Consider the following 24,304-nt stretch of genomic DNA (forward strand, 5'->3'; position numbering starts at 1 on the left):
CATCATGTCTGCGTGTGTTTACTGGAGGAGCAGAAAGGGAGAAGTCTTTTTTTCTGCGGCTGGCTTGCTCTCTCTCACTCACCTCCCGCTTTGCAACTGGATATGCAGAGTAGTGAAAGGCTCCGTGCGGATCAGGTAGTGCATGACGCCGGCTGCGTTGGAGTAGTGGGTGCCGTAGTGGAACTTGTCAATCATGCCGGTGGGATCCTCAAAGCTCTCGTACCTGCGGGCGGAATGGCAAAGCCGGAAAGAGGAGAACTCAAGTCTGTGCGGTGACTCCCAGATGGCAGACAGAACAACAACAACAACAACAATTTATTATTAACAACAATTTATTATTAAGTAATTTTGTTGTCCCCGAAGGGGGCAATGACAATAAAGATTATTATTATTATTATTATTATTATTATTATTATTATTATTTGTACCCCGCCCATCTGGCTGGGTTTCCCCAGCCACTCTGGGTGGCTTCCACAAAGACCAAAAATACACTAAAATGTCACACACATTAGAAACTTCCCTGAACAGGACTGCCTTAAGATGTCTTCTGAATGTCAGGTAGTTGTTTGTCGCTTTGACATCTGATGGGAGGGTGTTCCACAGGGCGGGGGTCACTACCGAGAAGGCCCTCTGCCTGGTTCCCTGTAGCTTTGCTTCTCGCAATGAGGGAACCGCCAGAAGGCCCTCGGCGCTGGACCTCAGCGTCCGGGCAGAACGATGGGGGTGGAGACGCTCCTTCAGGTATACTGGGCCGAGGCCGTTTAGGGCTTGAAAGGTCAGCACCAGCACTTTGAATTGTGCTCGGAAACGTACTGGGAGCCAATGTAGGTCTTTCAAGACCGGTGTTATGTGGTCTCGATGGCTGCCCCCAGTCACCAGTCTAGCTGCCGCATTCTGGATTAATTGCAGTTTCCGGGTCACCTTCAAATGTACCCCCAGATAGAGCGCATTGCAGTAGTCCAAGCGGGAGATAACCAGAGCATGCACCACTCTGGCAAGACAGTCTGTGGGCAGGGAGGGTCTCATCCTGCGTACCAGGTGGAGTTGGCAGACAGCTGCCCTGCATACAGAATTGGCCTGCGCCTCCTGGGACAGCTGTGAGTCCAAAATGACTCCCAGGCTGCGCAAATGGTCCTTCAGGGGCACAGTTACCCCATTCAGGACCAGCAACAACAACTGTATACTGCCCTTCACCCAAAGGTCATGGGACGGTTCACACCATAAAGTTACAAACATGGGAACACAAAATGCAAAACAGAACGAAAGCAAGGCAATAACACCCCAGTCACAAACACACTGAGAAGCATTTTCGGCAAAGGTGGTTCCGAAATCCACATACGATTTAGCACAATTTGGTCACTGCTTTTCTGCTTTGAGAAATTCCCCTACTGGGCAGCTCCCCTTTCCTAGTCCCCTTTCCGAAACAGTATAACCCCAGTCCTGAAAGACCTACATTGGCTCCCAGTACGTTTCTGAGCACAATGCAAAGTGTTGGTGCTGACCTTGAAAGCCCTAAACGGCCTTGGCCCAGTATACCTGAAGGAGTGTCTCCACCCCCATCGTCCAGCCCGGACACTGAGGTCCAGCTCCAAGGGCCTTCTGGCGGCTCCCTCCCTGCGAGAAGTGAGGTTACAGGGAACCAGACAGAGGGCCTTCTCGGTGATGGCACCCGCTGTGTGGAACGCCCTCCCGTCAGAGGTCAAGGAAATAAACACCTATCTGACTTTCAGAAGACATCTGAAGGCAGCTCTGTTTAGGGAAGCTTTTAATGTTTGATCTTTTACCGTGTTTTTAATGTTCTGTTGGGAGCTGCCCAGAGTGGCTGGGGAAACCCAGCCAGGTGGGTGGGATATTACCACTACTACTACTACTACTACTACTACAGTACCTTGGTTCTCAAATGCCTTGGTACTCAAACAACTTGGAACCTAAACACTGCAAACCCAGAAGTAAGTATCCCGGTTTGCAAACTTTTTTCAGAAGCCAAACGTGCTCCATTTTGAGTGTTACACTTCCGTTTTGAGTGCCACCCGTGCTCCGTTTTGAGCGTTACGCTGAGTCTGTTTTTGCTATTTATTCTGTGTTTTTGTGGCTCTTTTTGTTTTGTTTCTGTGACTGTGTGGAACCCAGTTCAGCTAACTGATTGATTGTGTGACTGCAGTACATTGTTTATTGCTTTCATTTTATGGATCCATGGTCTCGTTAAGATAGTAAAAGTCATGTTAAATTTCTGTTTTAGGGGTTGTTTTTAAATGTCTGGAACAGATTAATCCGTTTTGCATTGCTTTCTATGGGAAAGCGCGCCTTGGTTTTGGAATGCTTTGGTTTTGGAACGGACTTCTGGAATGGATTAAATTTGAGAACCAAAGTACCACTGTATTATTATTATCTCAAATGTTGAGATGAAAGCACTTTCTCTATGGACCATAGCGAGGGGGGAAGAGTTAAACCACCCCTCTTTTCCCCCAGCCGTGATTCTGCCCTTCCTGCAATTTGCTAGGGTTGGCAGAGCTGGGAGAGGGAAGAAACTGATGCAAAGGTAACGCTACTAGGGAAGGGAAAGGCTAAAGAGACCGTCGGGAGGAGAGGCGGATTGCAGAGAAGCAAAAGCCTAGAGCGGTCGCTTGCCCTCCAAGTGGCTTTGGACTACAACTCCCATGTTGTCTTAAGGGAAAGAAGTCTCTGGCATTTCCTTCCACTGAGATGCTTCCTGCCTTCCCAGCTGAGTCCGTCCCTGGAAGGCTGCAACACCACCAAGAAAACTCTGTACTCACTTCTCTTTGACATCCTTGGCGTGTCTCTCGTTGGCGACCCCGATGGGCTTGGAGAGATCCCGGAACACCGCGGGGTTGTTGAGATCCAGAGTCTCCGAGATGTAATCCTGCAGGATCCACGGGAACTTGAAGGGAGGAGAGAAAGGACAGCCTCTGGTTTTGCCTGCTTGCAGGATCCATAGCTGTCAACTTACAGATTTGAAAATAAGGGGCCAGCAGCCTCGAAAATAAGGGATCAGCAGCCAAAATAAGGGATTTTCAGAGCACAGGTATGTTCAACTTCTGAGCCCCTCCGAGCCAAAGGCAGAAAGCCCAGCCAGCAGGCAAACGAAGCCTCAAGCGGTGGTTCCCACAGCGCAGCAACCCGGCAAAGGGGATGCAGCAAGGAAAACCACCGTCACCTCTCCGCTGGGAAGCGCTGAGCAAAGGCGAGTCCCCAGGCAACGTGGCTGATTTGATCAGCACAAGGCATGCAAGCTCCACCTCCCAGTCGTTCTAAGACTCCTTATTGGGTGAGCAAGGCAGCCAAGCAACACAGTTGGAGCCTCCCTCCTCCCTGGCCGGCAGGGAGGGAGGGAGAGGAGCTGCTTCCTTTGAAACCCAGGAAATATAAGGGACATCCTCAATAAGGGACAGCAGCGGGACATGGCACTGGGATAAGGGAGTTTCCCGCCAAATAAGGGACGCTTGACAGCTATGTTGGGATCCAGTGTTTGCAGGGAGGGTGGGAGCAGGAGAGAAAACCGTCTCAAGCAACACCTGAGGCTCAAGGGCAAAGGTTCGCCCTCGGATGCTTACCACGGGATACTGGGAGAGGTCGTTGTAGGTGCGGCCTGCGATGGTGTTGAGCTGCATGAGGTATTCGAAGTTGGAGATCTCCCTGTTAACCCATTTCTGGAAAAGGAGGGTGAAAATAAAACAGTGGGTTTGGTAAGGATCTGGCAAAACGGACGGGCCAGAATGGAAAATAATTTAAAATAAAAATAAAAATATTTGTTTGGTTTTTCAAATTGAAGTTTTACAATCGCATATCCGACATACATCATAAAAACAAGATTCCATAGAATCTCCTGGACTCCCCTCCTCCCTATTGTGGGTCCTATTGTTAACCATTTCCTGCTGCATTTTTTATAATAATCCAAATCTTTAAATCACCATTATATCCAAAATTCTCCATTACTACAAGTGACGTTCCAATCCTACTAACGATTTTAACTGTTTAAAATGGTTTTTAAGATAAATTATAAAATTTCCCAATTCTTTATTAAAATTTTGGTCTTACTGATTTGATTCTTCCGGTCTTTCTCTCCCCCCCTCTCTTTCTCTCTCTCTCTCTGATGACGACCCGCCTCCAAGTCTGAAAATCTTGCTAATAAATTTGCACGGTGCGATTTACTGCCACCTCGCTCCTCCTGACAACCATTCCCTTCTCCCCACTTCCAGATAAAGGAAAAAAAAATCAAACATTAAAAACTTCCCTAAACAGGAGGCAAGGCTGACCACTTTGCAAACCACTTGCCTTCATTCTGAACGATCAGGAGTGCCTGTGAGTATCAGATTTGTTTGTGATGAAAAGACAATGTTAAATTAAGCACCTGAGTCAAGCCCGAGGCTTTCAGCAAGTCCTGCGGTGAGCGACTGGCAAAATAGATCTGATTCGGTGGTCGGAGGCCCAGGATGGAAGAGTAAACCTTGTTCCTGACCTGGGAGAGAGAGGGCAGAAAAACCAGCAGGACGTTATTATCAGCTGCCGACCCAGTGACTGACTTTCCCAGAAGGGCGCTGAGTCTGCAGAATAATAATAATAATAATTTATTATTTTCCCCGCCCACCTGGCTGGGTTTCCCCAGCCACTCTCGGCGGCTTCCAAAGAGACCAAAAATACACTAAAATGTCACACATTAAAAACTTCCCTGAACAGGGCTGCCTTAAGATGTCTTCTGAATGTCAGGTAGTTGTTTATCGCTTTGACATCTGATGGGAGGGCGTTCCACAGGACGGGTGCCACTACCGGGAAGGCCCTCTGCCTGGTTCTCTGTAGCTTTGCTTCTTGCAATGAGGGAACCGCCAGAAGGCCCTCGGCGCCGGACCTCAGTGTCCAGACAGAATGATGGGGGTGGAGACGCTCCTTCAGGTATACTGGACCGTGGCCGTTTAGGGCTTTCAAGGTCAGCACCAACACTTTGAATTGTGCTCGGAAGCTGTGCATTTGCAAATGAATTAATATGTGCTCCACTAGGATGCGGGTGGCGCTGTGGGTTAAACCACAGAGCCTAGGGCTTGCCGATCAAAAGGTCGGCGGTTCGAATCCCCGCGACGGGGTGAGCTCCCGTTGCTTGGTCCCTGCTCCTGCCAACCTAGCAGTTCAAAAGCACGTCAAAGTGCAAGTAGATAAATAGGTACCGCTCCGGTGGGAAGGTAAACGGCGTTTCCGTGCGCTGCTCTGGTTCGCCAGAAGCGGCTTCGTCCTGCTGGCCACATGACCCAGAAGCTGTACGCCGGCTCCCTCGGCCAATACAGCGAGATGAGCGCCGCAACCCCAGAGCCGGTCACAACTGGACCTAATGGTCAGGGGTGCCTTTACCTTTACCACTAGGAGATCAAAAGATGAGGAGGAAGAGGTACCCGTCCACCATTACCTTTTTCTTAAAGTTGAGGAAGTAGTTTGCCTGGTCGATGAAGAAGAACTCCAGGGCGGACCTGCGGAGGTTGTAGCGTCGGAGGTGCAGTTCCCGGAGTTGAGACAGGGGGCGCTTGAAGTCGTAGCCGATTCCTGGGTGGGAGAATCACAGTGGTTAATCTCTCAAGTGTGGAGAGCCAAAAGCAATGCTCAGCTGTTGCCATGGACTGGTGGAATGCAGAGAAACGGTGGGAAGAACCAGCGGGGGAACCCACAAGGAATTCTGGTCATGCCTCCTGTGTCTCCCAGGACCAGAAGAGGGAGGAAGAGGAAGGAGCAGAGGCAGGCGCATTGGCATAGTCTCAGATTGCTTTGCAAGGACCCTGGAGGGTAGGGGACTTAGGCAGCTGCGGGAAGCCAGCAACCTTCAGTCTCACAGGGGCAAGACCTGCCAGGAAGAGTTGCTGCGCTCCCTAGGCCTGGCAGTAGAGAGCAACTTGCTTCTCCTAACAGAAACAGTGAACTTCATTTACTCCGTGTGATTTATTGCTGACCTGCTCCTGACAGCTGCAACTTTGGCTACTCAGGAATGGGAACCTGAATTTCCCACTTCCCACCTGGGCTGCTTCCAGTGGGACCTTTATTGTGGGATTGGTGTGTGTGTGTGTGTGGTTTTTTGTGTGTGTGTGTGGCGTTTGCCTCCTAGGATGGGTCATAAGGAAAGGGTTAAAATGGGTGTGATGTGATTGGCCAGTGAGAATGCAAGGGGGGGAAATAAAAGTTAGAGTGGGAGGTTTTGAAAATCGGTTGAGGTTTGGGAGTTGAGAGTTGAGGTTTGGGAGCTGAAGAAAGAAGAGGGAGGTTTAGGTGTGGGTTGGTACAGTTGTATTGTGAGAGAGTGAGAGGAATTGTTAGGTGGAGTCAGATAGATACAGTGGTGCCTCGCAAGACGAAAAGAATCCGTTCTGTGATTCTCTTCGTCGAGCGGTTTTTTCATCTTGCGAAGCAAGCCCATTGACGGATTAGCGCTATTAGCGGCTTATCTGCTGATGGGATCAGCTGATAAGCGGCTTAGCGGCTTAGAAAAAGGGGGGGAAGGAAAAAAACCCGCAGGAACTCGCAAGACATTGTCGTCTTGCGAAGCAAGCCCATAGGAAATTCGTTTTGCGAAGCACCTCCAAAACGGAAAACTCTTTCGTCTAGTGAGTTTTCCGTCTTGCGAAGCATTCGTCTTGCGAGGCACCACTGTAGTTGGGAATAATCAGTTTGAAGTTGTTAGGAACTAAGATTAAGAAACTGTCAAGAAAAACTAACGGAAACCATAAGGTTGTTCCTGCATTTAAAAATAAACTTGATTATTTGTTTATGTTAACAACTGACTGGACTCCATGTGTCCCCGTGAAATACGGGGTGGTGGCAGCGGAGAAAGCAATCACAGTGGAGGCACAGAGTCAATAGACCATCAAACATCCGGGGGCCCTGTGTGTGATCGCCACTGTGTGTGTGTGTGTGTGTGTGTGTGTGTGTGAGAGAGAGAGAGAGAGAGAGAGAGAGAGAGAGAGAGAGTCCTCACATATGCCGCATTTTTGCACGACTCACACAAGGTTGTGGACACCAAAATGCAAGCCTCTCTCCCAGCCCGCTGAATCGGTATTTGCCCTCTGCAGGGAAAACCCAGTAAGCAAAAACAGCAGCACCCTCTGGCGGGAGACCCACGGGTGCTATCTCAGCTACCTGTTTGGAAACTAAGCACCACTGATTTTTCTGGGCCCTTGTGACTGTCAATTTGCATTTCATAGTAAAGGAAGTATTTATCTGATGCGTAGAGATCTTTCCTATTCTAATTAATTCCAGAGGGTTCCGAAAGCTTCTCTGTGTGAAAGAAACAAGCAGGAGGGTGATTGACTACATGGAATTGGCAGAAATGACTGGCAGAATCCGAGACCAGGGAGAAGAGTTGGTGAAAGAAGACTGGAAGAAATTTAAAGACTATTTACAGAAATACTGTAAAATTAATGAATGTTAGAAGGATGTTGGATAGAAACTAAGGGTTTTCCAGCTGTAATGCTTTAGGAGATACGAAAAAAAAAGGTTTATAAATGGGTAAGAGCTTAATGGTAAGGATTTGCTGAACTAACAAATTGAAGTGGAATACAAAGAAGGGAGGTATGAGGAGGTCTGGGGAAATAAGCGTAAGGAAGATATGTTATGGGAAACTATTTGGTTTTTTAACTGTTTTTATGTTGTATTTTGTTTCTTTTTATTTTTTTCCCATTGTTATATTTTTAAAACTTTAATAAATATCTTTTGAAAAAAAGAAAGAAACAAGCAGGAGGTTCATGATGTTTGGGTTATTCCTTCAGAGAAGCTGAATACAGCAGCTGGCTTAAAGTGGATCTCTTATCTCTTCTGACAAGGTCATGCTGACTATAAAAGTACAATGGTACCTCAGCTTAAGTACTTAATTCATTCCAGAGGTCCGTTCTTAACCTGAAACTGTTCATAACCTGAAGCACCACTTGAGCTAATGGGGCCTGCTGCTGCTGCTGTGTGATTTCTGTTCTCATCCTGAAGCAAAGTTCTTAACCCGAAGTACTATTTCCGGGTTAGCGGAGTCTGTACCCTGAAGCGTATGTAACCTGAGGTACCACTGTAGGGCCAGAAGGAGCTTTGTTTTCACTTTCTCTTTCTATCTCTCTTCCTTCTGGTGTGGTGTTCTGTACGTAGTGTTAGGTTTTAGACTTATTATAAGTTATTGTAAGTTTTAGGGGACGCAGGTGGCGCTGTGGGTTAAACCACAGAGCCTAGGGCTTGCCAATCAGAAGGTCGGCGGTTCGAATCCCCGCGACGGGGTGAGCTCCCGTTGCTCGGTCCCTGCTCCTGCCCACCTAGCAGTTCCAGAGCACATCAAAGTGCAAGTAGATAAATAGGTACCGCTCCGGCGGGAAGGTAAACGGCATTTCTGGGTGCTGCTCTGGTTTGCCAGAAGAGGCTTAGTCCTGCTGGCCACATGACCCGGAAGCTGTACGCTGGCTCCCTCGGCCAATAAAGCGAGATGAGCGCCGCAACCCCCGAGTCGGCCATGACTGGACCTAATGGTCAGGGGCCCCTTTACCTTTATTGTAAGTTTAAGTTAAGTCTGCTGCAACTGGAGTTCTTATGGGCAGGGCCAATCCTGAATGTATTGGATTTGTGACCATTCTGCTCATCTGCCTTCAGTAGCAGTAAAGCTCTGCTGGATGAAATATTCATTGCCTCTGGTCTACTTCTGAGAATCCTGCACTGTGTTTAAGTTTTCACTCTGCTAACTATACGTTGGAATCTACTCTGGATCAATACTGAGTAGAATTCCATGACAGTGAAATCAAGTTAAATGGCAGCTGGCAGGGCTCAGAAACAAAAGGGAGATACAGTGGTACCTCGGGTTACATATGCTTCAGGTTACAGACGCTTCAGGTTACAGACTCTGCTAACCCAGAAACAGTACCTCGGGTTAGGAACTTTTCTTCAGGATGAGAACAGAAATTGCGCAGCGGCGGCGCAACAGCAGGAGGCCCCATTTGCTAAAGTGGTGCTTCAGGTTAAGAACAGTTTCAGGTTAAGAATGGACCTCCACAATGAATTAAGTTCTTAACCCGAGGTATTCCTGTTTCTTTTTGGAGAGGCCATGAACTCTGGTCTCCAGACCTTGGTAGCTGGAAGTGCTTCCTGGGAGGAGAGTCACCTCACACACCCCGCCCTTACCTTCCTCGGTCTCATCCTTCTCACAGCTGCTGTCGTAAAAGTAGATGTGCTGAGTGGTGACTTCTAGCCGCCCCGGGATCACGGCCACGATGGTGATCAGCTCGCAGTCCTCAGAGATCACCAGCTTTTCCCTCTGACTTTGTTCTTTGGGCTCAACCCTGGAAGGGACGGACGAAGGATTGGTAGGTGTAATAGGTATGAGTTACTCGTGCGTAAACTGGTGCCTTTCTCGGTTAATTTGCCTTGTTAAACCTTTCTGACTGCACAGCCCCTTCTCATCGTGGCTGCCTCAGTCACTGGCAGAATCCGTCAGTGGGCGTTTCTTGAACCTCTTCCAACATAAAAGTTGTTTGACACCCAGTCTCCTCCTCCTCTCACTGCGCGGGAGTCTTTTGCGCAGGGAAGGCGTGGGCAGCGGAGGACCTGGGCTCTCCTCACTGATGTCCAGTGAAGAGTCCTGGAGCCCTCTCTCCACTTCCCCCGTCTGCCCCCCTTTATCCCTGGTGTTGCGCTGATTGGCTTCCCCCTCTACTGAGCTGTTTCTCCCCCTGCTGCTGGGTCCTTCGCCAGCATCATCTGGGAGCCTCCCCTTCGCCTCTCGCTCCGATGTCAGTTCCCTGACAGTAGGTAACGCTTGTTGTTCCTTTATACCTCATTGGAAGGCCACCTGGATGATTATTATTACAGTGGTACCTTGGTTCTCAAACGCCTTGGTACTCAAACAACTTGGAACCCAAACACTGCAAACCCAGAAGTAAGAGTTCCGGTTTGCGAACTTCTTTTGGAAGCCGAACGTGCTCCGTTTTGAGTGTTACGCTTCCGATTTGAGCGCCACACTTTCGTTTCAAGTGTTACGCTGAGGTCTGTCTGTTTTTGCTATGCATTTTGCATTTTTGTTTGCTTTTGCTGTTCTTTTGCTTTTGTTTTTTGTGACTGTGTGGAACGCAGTCAGCTACTGATTTGATTGATTGTGTGGCTGCAGTACATTGCTTACGGCTTTCATTTTATGGATTCCATGGTCTCGTTAGATAGGAAAATTCATGTTTAATTGCTGTTTTAGGGGTTATTTTTAAAAGTCTGGAACAGATTAATCCATTTTGCATTACTTTCCATGGAAAAGCGTGCCTTGGTTTTGGAACGCTTTGGTTTTGGAATGGACTTCCGGAACATAGTAAGTTTGCGAACCAAGCTACCAGTGTATTATTATTATTTATTAAGTTTATTAACCATCCTTCATCACAATACTGAGAGATGCGAGCAGCTACCTGCAAGCCGCAGTAAAAGGGCCCTATCAGGGGCAAACATTGGCCTTACTTGGATTGCCAGGGCGAAACAGGTGCAAAACGCCGGCACCCTGTCCACAACTTCACTAACATCCATCTACAACTTCACTAGCATCTCTCAGTATTGTGAACAACACCGAACTTACCCTTTGTTGGTATCTTCATGAACTTACTTAAAAAGATAAGGAAAACAAAAGACTGAGTTAAGCATTGAAAAATCCATTGAAACCAAACGTTATAAGTTCATCTTGATTGGGTAGTTCGCAAGTCTCTGTGGCTCTGCACAAGGTTTTGTATTTTTCTCAGAAGACTGATAAAGAACGCATAATTATTTTGGTAATTTTTGTTTTCATATTAGTCGCTTTGATGGCCTGGGATTCGGAGGCTGAACCTGAGGAGTCCCAGCCTGCACAGGAGTCCCCGCCTCCAGGACCAGCTGAGCCGGGGCTGGGACTTGAGCCTGAAGGGTCCTCACCTGTGCCGGATCCTCAGGAGCAGACACCAGGTGAGTCCACTCCGGCTCCAGAGGCGATGGAGGACGCATTGCCTACAGGTGCGCCTCTCCCAGCCCTGTCAGGGGAAGGTGAGTCTCCCCCTGGGTCCAGTAACCCTCCAGCCTCTCCTGAGCTGCAGAGGCTCAGGGCAGAGAGGTGGAGGGAACTAAGTTCTCGCAGGAGGAGTGCTCACCTCCAGGCCAGGAGAGGCGAGTCACCTGTGGGCCAGGGCCGCCCTAGGCCCCAGAGGAGATAAAGGCCAGCCAGCCCACTCCCAGGTTTTTCCGGAGTTCCCGATTACGCCCGGCTTCTTGCTTTGGACCCCGCTTTGCCCTTGGTGGAAAGTCTCCAGACCCTCAACCCAGGACCGGACTCTGACCACGCCTCACGGTAACCTCCCCCCGGGACCAGCACAGTCGCCAACGTGTTGTATGAGTCGTACTACTTCTGTCGGCAGCACATGTTGCATTTTTCTAACTCTCTTTTAAAGGCACCCAGTTTGGTGCCCCCCGCAGAAGTGAGTTCCAGAGTTTAACTCTGCGCTGCGCGAACCCCACATTGGATTCGATCTATCACATGGTTGCCCGGAAGAGAACTTACAGGTTATCCAGGAAGGAGAGGTCTTCTTCCGCCAGCTGGTCATCCTGCATCTCGCTGACCTTTGCCTCCTTGGCGACGGCTAAGGGGATCGGCTCAGCCGGGTTGTGCAAATAATCGGCCCCTGGAAGGTAGAGGAAACGAATGCTGGGATCAGGACCACTGGGACAGCGGGCTGAATGCCCGAGGGACAATTAACAAATGCTAAGAGTCACAGAACTGCAGAGATGGACCGATTGTCCCCTTATGAATGCTGTGCGTCTTACCAGACCAAAAATTATTAAAAGAATGGGGATGTGCTAAAGAGTATATGAAAAAACATTGTTCTGGAGTAAGCATATCGGTATGTAACGAATGAAGGGACGTGGGTGGCACTGTGGGTTAAACCACAGAGCCTAGGGCTTGCTGATCAGAAGGTCGGCGGTTTAAATCCCCGCGACGGGGTGAGCTCCCGTTGCTCAGGCCCTGCTCCTGCCAACCTAGCAGTTCAAAAGCATGTCAAAGTGCAAGTAGATCAATAGGTACCGCTCCAACGGAAAGGTAAATGGCGTTTCCGTGCGCTGCTCTGGTTCGCCAGAAGCGGCTTAGTCATGCTGGCCACATGACCCGGAAGCTGTACGCTGGCTCCCTCGGCCAGTAAAGCGAGATGAGCGCCACAACCCCAGAGTCGGCCACAACTGGACCTAATGGTCAGGGGTCCCTTTACCTTATGTAACGAATGAAGCTTTGCAGGGTTAAAGAAAGAGAAAAATGGTGCAAAAAGTATAAAGATAGCGGTAATCTACATTAGACACAACAATTTAGAAAGAGTAAAAATTTCGAGGTCTTAAAACAAAGGAAGGAAGTCAATATGTGTATATCTACGTAATGAATAGAATGATGATATGGTTTTATTTGTAGATGTGTGGTGTGTTTTTATTCGTGTTTTTTTTCTCTTGTGTTTTTCCCTCCCTTGTTTGTACTGTTTTATTTTGGATTCAATGTTTGTTTGTTTTTTGTAAATTTGCATTGAAAAATAAAAAATACAATAAAAAACTGCAGAGATGGAAAGGTCCTGTAGTCCATTGCAGGAAGAGGGTGATTTTTCACTGCGGCATTTATATTGCACCTTCCCCCCCCCCAAGGTCAAGGCGGGGGTCCGGGGCTCTCCTCCCCATATTTATCCCGCAAAGACCCCTGCGAGGTAGGCAAGACTGAGCACCGACGCCCGGCCCAAGGTCAGCCAGGGAGCTTCAGGAGCGAGTGGGGATTTGAACCCTGGTCCCTAGTTGGCCACACCGATGCTGGCTCATAGAAATGGGGCCGCGCGATGGGCCGTCACCCAAAGCTGCCTGTTTACTCCCAGGGAGGCTCCTCCTCACCCTGATTGTCACGCAGAGCGCTGGCCTCCGTGTGACGGTCAAAGTTGTAGTTGGGTACCAGCTTAAGCCTCATTCGTGAGTAGGTCTCGGCGCACGACAACTTCCAATGGATCTCAGGAGGATTTCTGGAGAGAGAGAGAGAGAGAGAGAGAGAGAGAGAGAGAGAGAGTCAGTAAGGTCCCCTCCTCCAGCATCCTTGGTATTAACAGGAAGGGTAAGGCCAAGGCCATTTCTTAATAATACCCCGCCCATCTGACTGGGTTGCCCCAGCCACTCTGGGAGGCTTCCAACATATATAAAAACATCCTTCACACTGGCCAGGTTGGATGTGATGCCCTCTGCCGTACTTGAGGGCAGATACCCAAAGATTGCAACTGAGAATCTTTGATTTGAGCCAACAGTGACATGAGCCAACAGTGTGACGCGGCAGCTAAAAAAGCCAATGCAATTCTGGGCCTCATCAATAGGAGTATAGCATCTAGATCAAGGGAAGTAATAGTGCCACTGTATTCTGCTCTGGTCAGATCTCACCTGGAGTACTGTGTCCAGTTCTGGGCACCACAGTTCAAGAAGGACACTGACAAACTGGAACGTGTCCAGAGGAGGGCAACCAAAATGGTCAAAGGCCTGGAAACGATGCCTTATGAGGAACGGCTAAGGGAGCTGGGCATGTTTAGCCTGGAGAAGAGGAGGTTAAGGGGTGATATGATAGCCATGTTCAAATATATAAAAGGATGTCACATAGAGGAGGGAGAAAGGTTGTTTTCTGCTGCTCCAGAGAAGCAGACACGGAGCAATGGATCCAAACTACAAGAAAGAAGATTCCACCTAAACATTAGGAAGAACTTCCTGACAGTAAGAGCTGTTCGACAGTGGAATTTGCTGCCAAGGAGTGTGGTGGAGTCTCCTGATTTGGAGGTCTTTAAGCAGAGGCTTGACAACCATATGTCAGGAGTGCTCTGATGGTGTTTCCTGCTTGGCAGGGGGTTGGACTCGATGGCCCTTGTGGTCTCTTCCAACTCCATGATTCTATGATTCTATGAGAAACGACTCTGCCCCTGTGGAGACGGCAATCTGGAAACAGTGACTCATGTTCTCCTGTCCTGTCCCCTTTATAAAGATCTGAGGAATGAGATCATCACCCCACTCTTACTTACCATCCCAGGCCGCCCTTCTGAGGCCACATTGTTCTTTCTTTTATTAGATCAAAATGATCAGACAACACAGCAAAGGTTGCTAGGTTTATCTGAATGATAATCTTGGTCATTTGATTGCCCTTTTTACCCATTGCTGTCTTTTTTTAATTTGTATATATTTTATTTGTATATATTGCTTGTTTTATGTTGCTACAGCAGTTGGCTAATGTGAAGAAAGTTTATCTATTGTGTTGTGTATATAAAAACATAATAAAACATTATACAGTCATACCTTGGAAGTAGAACAGAATCCGTTCCAGAAGTCCGTTCGACTTCCAAAGCGCGGCTTCTGATTGGCTGCAGGAAGCTCCAGCAGCCAATCGGAAGCCCCGCCGGATGTTTGGCTTCCAAAAGAACGTTCAAAAACCGGAACAGTTTCTTCGGGTTTCGATCGTTCGGGAGCCAAAACGTCCGAGTTCCAGGGCGTTCGACAACCAGAGGTACTACTAAAAGCTTCCCTATACAGGTAATCCTTCAAATCTAGAGTCATAAATAGCTACTTTATGCCAGAGGAAGCCTATCTAGGTAAACCAGAACAGCCAGTCTAGCCCAGCAGCCTTCACCAACTTGGCTCCCTGCCTCACCCCCCGTGCTTTGGACTACAATTCCCATCCACCCCTGGTTGGCCAAGGCTGCTCCCTGGGTCAATCCATTAAAAATAAAATAAAATAAAATGTTCTCCAAAGCAGAGATCCCGGGGCCGGAAGCAATTGCATCCAAAGCCTGGATTAGTTGCAGTTTCCGGGTCACCTTTAAAGGTAGCCCCACATAGAGCACATTGCAGTAGTCCAAGCAGGAGACAACCAGAGCATGCACCACTCTGGCGAGACAGTCCGCAGACAGGGAGGGCCTCATCCTGCGTACCAGATGGAGCTGGTAGACAGCCACCCTGGACACAGAATTGACCTGTGCCTCCATGGACAGCTGTGAGTCCAGAATGACTCCCAGGCTGATCACCTGGTCCTTCAGGGGCACAGTGACCCCATTCAGGACCAGGGAGTCCTCCACACCCACCTGCCTCTTGTCCCCCCAAAACAGTACTTCTGTTTTGTCAGGATTCAACTTCAATAGCTTACGCAGAAGCACAGCTTTTCTAAGGTCACCTGCCCTGTCCGGCAGCTGGTCTAGGTGGCCCGAGACCAGCGGAGGAATGAGAAGAGGCCTACCGATCGGCCCAGGCAGAGCGCTGGGAGGTGAGCAGTCTCCTCAAGGCCTTCCACTGCTTCAGGACGGTGTTCTGGTGGTTGTTGAGTTGCTTCAGCATATTGGTGTGGCGGATGTTCTCGTGCTTGGCCTTCTTCATCACCGGCTCCAAGATCAACTCCTGGCAAAAGGGGGAAACCAAGGGGAGGGAGAGGGGGAGAAAAGGGCAAGAGGGTGATGAAGGGAAGGGGAATGGGGCAGGGGTCCCCTCGGCTGAAAGGGGGTCTCTGCTGCAGGTGGAGCAAGAGAAAGGCGCGGTTCATCCATGGAAGCAGAAAGGGAGAGAGAAACTATCAACTGATGCCGGGATATTTTCAAGCTTACCTAGGGTGCAACTGCTAGTTTTGTTATTGTTTTTTAAATCATTTTTATTGATTTTCCAAGAAAATCATCCAATTAAATATCCAACCATAATACTCCAATTAGAAAACTAAAAAACTAAAATAAAAAAGATCAAATTATAGTCCAAATTGTATTTACTAATTTCTTGGGGCTCCCCACAGTCTGAATCTTTGGAGCATATCTCCACATCTTAGTCCCTCTTCTCGATATTAACAATTGGAATTTTTTTGTCCCTGGGTCCGGGATTCTCATTCATGTCAAACACGATATGCTTTCATCCACCAAATACAGCTTTGTTAATACAGTCATACTTTGGGATGAATACGCTTCAGCTTAAATATTTTCGGGCTGTATTCGGGTTGTTAAATATTTTCAGATGCATCTTACGTTCGCTTCAGGATGCGAACGGGGCTCCAGAACGGATCCCGTTTGCATCCAGAGGTACCACTGTATATATTTTTTCAACTACCTTTTTATCAGCTCAGCTGATTATTCACACCCTGGCTGGCACTTTCTTGATCTCCTGCCCTCGGACAGAAGATATAGAAGCATGATTAGTCGCACCAACAGGATAAAGAACAGCTTCTATCTGTGGGCTGTTAGGCTGCTGAGTGAAAAGATAACAACAGGGCAACTGGCTTTCGGTTCTGGTGGGTGTGCGTCAGTAAACGAGGGGAATTAAGACTAAGAGAGCTGAGCGGGGGGGGGGGGTGCTCGTGTAATCTCACTGTATACAAGTGACAATGAGGTATTTCAATTTCAACCCGCTGTGGGAGTTGTAGCGCAGGGTACCTACCTGGAACCTCCTCCTGCTCTCTGCTTTCTCCTTCTCCCTCGTCTGGGAGCTGCTCATCAAGGCATCGTAGCAGGAGTTCCAGAAGTTCGACATGTGGTCGTGACTCTTGGCGAACGTGTCCACTTCAAACTGGGCCATGGTGGGCTGCACCTGTGGAGGAGACCCCACCAGGGAAGATCCATCAAGAGCTGTTGTTTTATTAAAAAAACCTCCGCATCCAATGGGACAGAGGCAGCAGGCCAAATATAATAAGATTAGAGACTGGGCGATAGTTGGCCATCGTGGCCGCATCTAAAGATGGTTTTTTAAGAAGCGGTTTAATAACCGCCTCTTTCAGCGGGTCTGGGAAGGCTCCCTCACAGAGGGAAGCATTCACCACCCCATGAAGCCCATCGCCCAGCCCTTCCCGGCTAGCTTTTATAAGCCAGGATGGGCAAGGATCCAGGAGACAGGTGGTTGGTTTCACTCATCCAAGCAGCCTGTCCACATCCTCGGAAGTAACAGATTGGAATTGATCCCACTCAACTTGACTAGACAGAACTCTAGCACTCTCCCGCCCCGGTCCTGCTCCCACGGTGGAGTCTACTTCTTCCCAAATCTGAGCGATTTTATCTGCAAAAAACTTTGCAAAATCATTGCAGGAGAACACATGGCCCGTACTGGGCCCCGATGTTGCAGGTGGTTCCGCTAAATTGTGAACCACCTGAAAAAGTCTCCTGCTGCTGTTTTCTGCAGATGCAATAGAGGTGGTGAAGAAATTCTTCTTCGCCGTCGCTATCGCCACTTGGTAGGCTCGACGTTGAGCTCTAACCTGTGTCCGGTCAGATTCGGAATGAGTTATCCGCCACCGGCGCTCTAGCCGTCTCAACGATTGTTTCATTGCCCTCAGATCCATGGAAAACCACGGGGCTGTCCGGGCTCCATGCAATCGGAGAGGGCGCTTCGGAGCCAAACAGTCAATAGCCCTGGTTAACTCCACATTCCAGCGTGCCACCAGGGAATCGGCTGAAAGGCCATCAACATGGGATAAAGCATCCCCTACCACTCTCTGGAAACCATTTGGATCCATTAAGTGGCGGGGGCGGACCATCCGAATTGGTCCCACCTCCCTGCAGAGGGGAAGGGTCGCGGAGAAGTCCAGTTGCACCAGGAAGTGATCTGACCATGGCACTTCTTTCGTTTCGCTTTTACTTAGTGTCAGATCACCAACATCCATAGAGGTAAACACCAGGTCCAAGGCATGTCCACGGCTATGGGTTGGGCCAGACTTATTATATTAGATTATATTATATCTGTATATTAACAGATACAATCTTGCTTAAAATGTACCGTATTTTTCGCTCTATAGGACGCACTTTTTCCCCTCCAAAAATTAAGGGGAAATGTGTGTGCGTCTTATGGAGCGAATGCAGGTTCCTTGGCTTCAGTGACAGCAACGCAAAGCCTCCGAAGCGCAGTGGGAGCGCTCCCTCTACACTCCAGAGGCTTCGCGTTGCTGTCGCTGAAGCCTGGAGAGTGAGAGGGGTCGGTGCGCACCGACCCCTCTCACTCTCCAGGCTTCAGGGATTGCCGCCTGAAGCCTCTGGAGCGCAGCGCGAGTTCCTGCTGCGTCCCGGAGGCTTCAGGCTCCTTTCGCTGAAGCCAGGAGAGCAAGACTCTCTTGGCTTCAGCAGAGAGGGAGAGCTGCGCAACGCCCCTTCAGCCAAGCGGGAGGAGAAATGGAAGGGGCTTCGTTTCTCCTGCCGCTTCGCTGAAGGGGTGCTGAGCAGAGAGGGGGAGAATTTTTTTCCCTTGTTCTCCCCCTCTAAAACAAGGTGTGTCCTATGGTCGGGTGCGTCCTATAGAGCAAAAAATACGGTATATTGGAAGTGTGGCGTAAGCGATGGAAGTCAATTACTTACGTGCTTCTCAATGAAGGCGATCCACTCCGGGGTGGTGCAAAACTCCTGGAAGTCCTCGTAGAAAGTGGGGCTGCCGTTGGTGGGGGGCAGGGAGGGGAGGAAGTGCTGCAGCCGCAGGGTGTCGTAGCACTTGTCCATCAAAGTGCGGATAATGGGCACCAGCCAGGAGAAGGTCTCCGACTTGGTGTGCAGCGAGTGGCGCAGGGGGGTCTCCAGCTTGCCCAGGACGTAGCAGGCCTCCTCCTTCTTGGGGGCCGAGGCCGTTTGCAGGAGGCTGTGGAGCTTCACGTAGGCCATGGATTGCAGCTGGAGAGGGAGGAGAGGGGAGGTTCAAGGCAGGAAGGAACAGAAGAACCAGCCATTCATTCATTCATTGAATTTATATACAGTGGTATCTCGGGTTAAGAACTTAATTCGTTCTGGAGGTCTGTTCTTAGCCTGAAACTGTTCTTAACCTGAAGCACCACTTTAGCTAATGGGGCCTCCCACTGCTGCCGTGCCACCGCTGTGCGATTTCTGTTCTCATCCTGAAGCAAAGTTCTTAACCCGAGGTACTATGTCTGGATTAACGGAGTCTGTAACCTGAAGCGTCTGTAACCAGAGGTACCACTGTACCGCTCCATACCCGGAGGTCTCAGAGCAGTTCACAGAATAAAATCAAAATATAAAACCACAAAATACATCATCAAAATAAAAACAACAACCCAGTAATCCCCCCCAAAACCAAAGGACCAGAAAAGATTGTTTATGTATGCTACAACAGCCGCACGGATCCTACTAGCCCAGAGACGGAAGGAAGAGATAACGCCGGCCAGAGAAGAATGGCAAATCAAGACGATGGACGATGCCGAAATGGCAAAATTAACTGGGAAGCTCAGAAATCAAGAAGACAATAACTTTAAAAAAGAACAGGGAAAGTTTATAATTTATCCACGAGACCATCGCAAGCAGGTCAAAATACAGGCAGGATTTTAATCACTCTCGTAAAGTAGCAGAAAGTACGGATAATTTAGAAGTATAAAAATTTGGATATGTATTGATATGCAGTTGTAAATACTACCACTAGGTGCCATGGAAGGGGTGGGGGTAAGTAAGGAGATTCAGAGTAATTTCGATATTTGGATCTTGAATGGTTGTTCATCGCACGTTTATACTTTTTAAAATCAAAGGGGGAAAAAAGAAAAAGAAAAAATTGGCTGCCCGTGTGCGGGAAAAAACATAGCAAACCTGGGGGAGATCTTTTGCACATGTTGCAAAAGCAGCCTGGAATCACCAGGAACTGGAAGGAGGAGGATGGGCCCCACCACGTTAGCTGGGCAACTTACTTGTAGGTCCTCCAGTGAGATATATCCGATGAGCACCCGCAAGCCGATCTGCGCCATCTCCTTCAAGTCGGAGGTGCCGTTGGCCAAGTGGTGCCAGACCCCCAGTTTGTCCAGCAAGCTGTTGACCCCCTCATAAACCTGCAGCCAAGGAAGGAGAGAAGCAGAATGTGAAGATGCAAGGACGGCCGACTGTGATGTTAACATAGGAGAGTGCTGGAGGTGAAATAGTTAAACAGGTTACCCAATCAGGACCCAGGGGGGTGGAGTCAGAGGGACTATAAAACCAGCTCTGGGAGGAGTTCGTTGGAGTGGGAGTGAATTGGGATAGAGTTTGTGGGGGAGGTTGAGTTAAGTAAAGGTAAAGGGACCCCTGACCATTAGGTCCAGTCGTGGCAGACTCTGGGGTTGCGGCACGCATCTCGCTTTACTGGCCGAGGGAGCCGGCGTACAGCTTCCAGGTCATGTGGCCAGCATGACTAAGCCACTTCTGGCGAACCAGAGCAGCGCACGGAAACGCCGTTTACCTTCCCGCCGGAGTGGTACCTATTTATCTACTTGCACTTTGATGTGCTTTCGAACTGCTAGGTTGGCAGGAGCAGGGACCGAGCAACGGGAGCTCACCCCGTCGCGGGGATTCGAACCGTCGACCTTCTGATATGCAAGCCCTAGGCTCTGTGGTTTAATCCACAGCGCCACCCGCATCCCTAATCTATGAACATAAAGGTAAAGGGACCCCTGACCATTAGGTCCAGTTGTGACCAACTCTGGAGTTGCAGTGCTCATCTCACTTTATTGGCCAAGGGAGCTGGCGTACAGCTTCCGGATCATGTGGCCAGCATGACGAAGCTGTTTTATGCGAACCAGAGCAGCGCACAGAAACGCCGTTTACCTTCCCGCCAGAGCGGTACCTATTTATCTACTTGTACTTTGACGTGCTTTAGTGTAGCGAAATAAGTTGAGTCAGGAACAGTTAAGAGCTAGGAAGATGAGTAAATATCTGAGAGGTGGTTTAGTGAGCGAGAGCAGGTAGCAGAAATTATAGGTCTGGATAGGCACCCCATGATTGTAATTGACCGATACCGTTTAGGAAACCACACGCTTGTTAAACTGCAATAAATAAACAGAAGTTTATGTTCCAGTTTAACCCTGACTGGACTCAGTATTGTACCAGGTGGGTGGTGGCGGCGAGAAATCAAGTAGTGGCACAGGGATCAATAGACGGTGAAACCTCCGGGGACCCTGTGTGATCGCCATACCAACCTCTTATGCTCCCTGGAGGCGGAGAATTCAGAAAGCCACCTAGGGTCAGGAGTGAGCCAGCAGGAAATCACACTGAGCAGGCTGGAGTTAACTCTTTATTAGACAAAGAATGATCTATCAGGCCTAATGAGCACAGCAAACCATCTCCGGTCGGTCTTGCCCCTATGAAGCCGTGGCAGAGACTGAAGGTCCCCCCGCCTCTCCAGGGCTTTCTCCAAGCAATGAGAGACTTGGAGCAGCGCCGAAGGTGCACAGATCCGTGTTGCCATTGCAGATGAGGAGAACTGATAATTTAGGCCCCTGCATCCAGCTAGAAAGCTTCCACCAACCTTCTCGCTCCACAAGGCCTGGTTGCTGTGGCCCTCGGAGAACAGGAAGTCCTGGAGGAGCCGAAGCAGCTTGAGAGCGTTCTGCGTGAGGCTGGGCAGCATGGTGGGGGTGGCCTCCTTGATGTCCGTCAGTGCCGACTCCATCATCATCTCCAGGAGGCTGGGAGAGAAAGAGAGGTGAGGCAGTGCTGACATTGAAAGCCCTAAATGGCCTCGGTCCAGTAGACCTGAAGGAGCGTCTCCACCCCCATCGTTCAGCCTGGACACTGAGGTCTAGCTCTGAGGGCCTTCTGGCGATTCCCTCCCTGCGAGAAGTGAGGTTGCAGGGAAGCAGGCAGAGGGCCTTCTCGGTAGTGGCGCCCACCCTGTGGAACGCCCTCCCATCAGATGTCAAGGAAATAAACAACTACCTGACTTTTAGAAGACAACTGAAGGCAGCCCTGTTTAGGGAAGCTTTTAATATTTGATGAATTACAGTGGTACCTTGGGGTAAGTACTTAATTTGTTCCGGAGATACGTTCTTAACCTGAAACTGTTCTTAACCTGAAGCACCACTTTAGCTAATGGGGCCTCCTGCTGCTGCTGCGCCGCCGGAGCACAATTCTGTTCTCATCCTGAAGCAAAGTTCTTAACCTGAAGCACTATTTCTGGGTTAGCGGAGTCTGTAACCTGAAGTGTATGTAACCTGAAGCATACGTAACCTGAGGTACCACTGTACTGTATTTTATTATTTTGCTGGAAGCTGCCCAGAGTGGCTGGGGAAACCCAGCCAGATGGGTGGGGTATAAATAAAAGAAGGAGGAGGAGGAGAAGGAGAAGGAGAAGGAGAAGGTCTACCTTTGAAGGTGATCCGGTAACTACAACTAATCCAGAAAGCGGCAGCTAGACTGGTGACTGGGAGCAGCTGCCAAGACCATATAACACCGGTCTTGAAAGACCTACATTGGCTCCAAGTACATTTCCAAGCACAATTCAAAGTGTTGGTGCTGACCTTGAAAGCCCTAAACGGCCTCAGCCCAGTAGACCTGAAGGAGTGTCCCCACCCCTATCATTTAGCCTGGACACTGAGGTCCAGCTCCGAGGGCCTTTTGGCGGTTCCCTTCCTGTGAGAAGTGAGGTTACAGGGAACCAGGCAGAGGGCCTTCTCGGTGGTGGCGCCCACCCTGTGGAATGCCCTCCCACCAGATGTCAAGGAAATAAACACCATCTGACTTTTAGAAAACAGAACACATACTTTCTTCCAAAGGCACCCAGAAAAGGGAGAATTTCTGGATTCAGTGCAGGGCAGTCAGCAAGAGTCTTAACCCTGGGTCAGCTCCACTGGAGACACTCTGCCCACCTCAAAATGCCATGCCTTACCTGCGCTTGATCTCGTCCGGCTGGCGGACCAACTCGCAGGCCGAGCCCAGCTTGGTGAGGACTGAGAAGACCTGCCCGCGCTCTTTCCAGGCCGCGTCGTCCCAGCCCTCCACCCCTCGCCAGGTGACCGAGAAGACGATGTTGGTGAGCAGGTTGCACAGTTCTTCCTCGGGCGTCTGCTGCGGAGGAAGGAAGCAACAGGTGAGCTCACCCCAAAAGGAATCCTGCAGGCTTGGGAAAGGTTCAGAAAAGAGCAGCCAATGGGATCAAGGGGGTGGAGAGACTGCGAGGGAAAGCTGCCGCGTTTGAGACGTCTCAGTTTATTTTTTATTTTTTATTGGGGGGAGGAGTTATTTTGTCACACTACTGATGAGTCTTTGCTGCTCACCTTTGCGCAATGAAAAGAACACAAAGATTCAAAGTAAAGCAATTCTAGCACCAGAGAAATAATACATTCTTGCAAGAGAAGGATGAGTCTCATTTAACTCATCTGCACTTCGTATTACAAATAAGCCGTGTGTTTTTTATTATGCTAGAAACAGATCGTTTGGTATTTTGACTTCTAAAGCGACACTAACATTTGTCTGACGGTGGTCCTACCCAAATTTCGATTCCTGGGATTCAGAGACTCCCAGAAGCAGAACTACACTTTCTGATTTTTCTAATGCTAGCTTAGTTTTAGATAATTGTAGTTAGGATCAGACATCCAAGACACATATGATATGTTTAAGTATGTTTAGGGAAGCTTTTAATGTTTAATAGACTATTGTATTTTAATATTCTGTTGGAAGCCGCCCAGAGTCGCTGGGGAAACTCAGCCAGATGGGCGGGGTATAAATAATAAATTATTATTATTATTATTACTAAGAAAAAGAGTTGCACCGCCCTGATTAATACTCATGTTTTGAAAAGAGGATTTTCTACATATTAAAATAGCTTACAGCCTGTATGCCGTTCATCAGTTTAAAAAGAGGTACAGGCAGTGAGTTAAACAACAGAATTTTCATGCTTGAGTATTTGTAGATACAGATTTTGCTTCCTTTTTTGCTTCCTTTTGTGCTACTGAAGCATTACAATATAGCCAAAACAACATAAACATTGAAGTAGCTTAAGACTGCCTAGAAAGAATACCACTATATTTCACTCTGGGTGTGTGAAGCAAATTTAAAGGAAGGTTGGCTTGTTTCCAAAACTGCTAATTTCTTGCAGGTATTTCTGTGACAGAGACTTCTCTTTTTAAAAAAATAATAATTTTTTTAATTAGAAATTTCAACATAACAATTTATCAAAAATACATCATCCTCATTCCCCCATTTTCCCCTCCCCCCTCCCCTAAAAAGAAGAACCCTCTCACTCTCTCACGCCGGCACATAACAATGTCCTAGAAACAGAGCATGCTTAGGTATGTTGAATGGTCTCTTTAAATGTGAAGGTTCGTTATTGTTCCACAAGATGTGTATGTCTTTAAGGGCCAGAGCAAATAACGAGACGCAGTTTTACAGCTGTGAAACAGTATAGCAGGTGCTGCTAAGTTGTGTTAATTACCGTATTTTTCGCTCTATAACACGCACCAAACCATAACACGCACGTAGTTTTTAGAGGAGGAAAACAAGGAAAAAAATATTCTAAACGAAATAGTGGATATATGATTTTTGTGGTTCATGTTGTGGCCACAGACATGTGATCTGACAGTGAGTTGCCCAATGCAAAAATCCTGAGG

General features: G+C 48.7%; 1 protein-coding gene across 10 annotated transcripts in view; it reads right to left on the reverse strand.

The window, feature by feature from the left end:
* The window catches only part of NBEAL2 (neurobeachin like 2), a 227,338-nt gene that overhangs the window by 27,720 nt on the left and 175,314 nt on the right, over positions 1 to 24,304 (reverse strand). For 9 of the 10 annotated variants that reach the window (XM_083466478.1, XM_083466483.1, XM_083466482.1 and 6 more), the window contains 14 exons: positions 22,585 to 22,763; positions 21,226 to 21,385; positions 19,637 to 19,774; positions 18,312 to 18,617; positions 16,411 to 16,560; positions 15,236 to 15,393; positions 12,874 to 12,998; positions 11,516 to 11,636; positions 9,139 to 9,296; positions 5,414 to 5,547; positions 4,370 to 4,477; positions 3,573 to 3,668; positions 2,775 to 2,899; positions 83 to 223 (listed from right to left, as the gene is read on the reverse strand). In XM_083466478.1, coding sequence (XP_083322604.1) covers positions 83 to 223; positions 2,775 to 2,899; positions 3,573 to 3,668; positions 4,370 to 4,477; positions 5,414 to 5,547; positions 9,139 to 9,296; positions 11,516 to 11,636; positions 12,874 to 12,998; positions 15,236 to 15,393; positions 16,411 to 16,560; positions 18,312 to 18,617; positions 19,637 to 19,774; positions 21,226 to 21,385; positions 22,585 to 22,763 — 2,099 coding nt within the window. The remainder of the gene's footprint in view (positions 1 to 82; positions 224 to 2,774; positions 2,900 to 3,572; positions 3,669 to 4,369; positions 4,478 to 5,413; positions 5,548 to 9,138; positions 9,297 to 11,515; positions 11,637 to 12,873; positions 12,999 to 15,235; positions 15,394 to 16,410; positions 16,561 to 18,311; positions 18,618 to 19,636; positions 19,775 to 21,225; positions 21,386 to 22,584; positions 22,764 to 24,304) is intronic. The other variant, XM_083466481.1, reaches the window with a different exon arrangement.

This window comes from Podarcis liolepis, assembly GCF_965112155.1.
Source record: "Podarcis liolepis genome assembly, chromosome: 12".
NCBI lineage: Eukaryota > Metazoa > Chordata > Lepidosauria > Squamata > Lacertidae > Podarcis > Podarcis liolepis.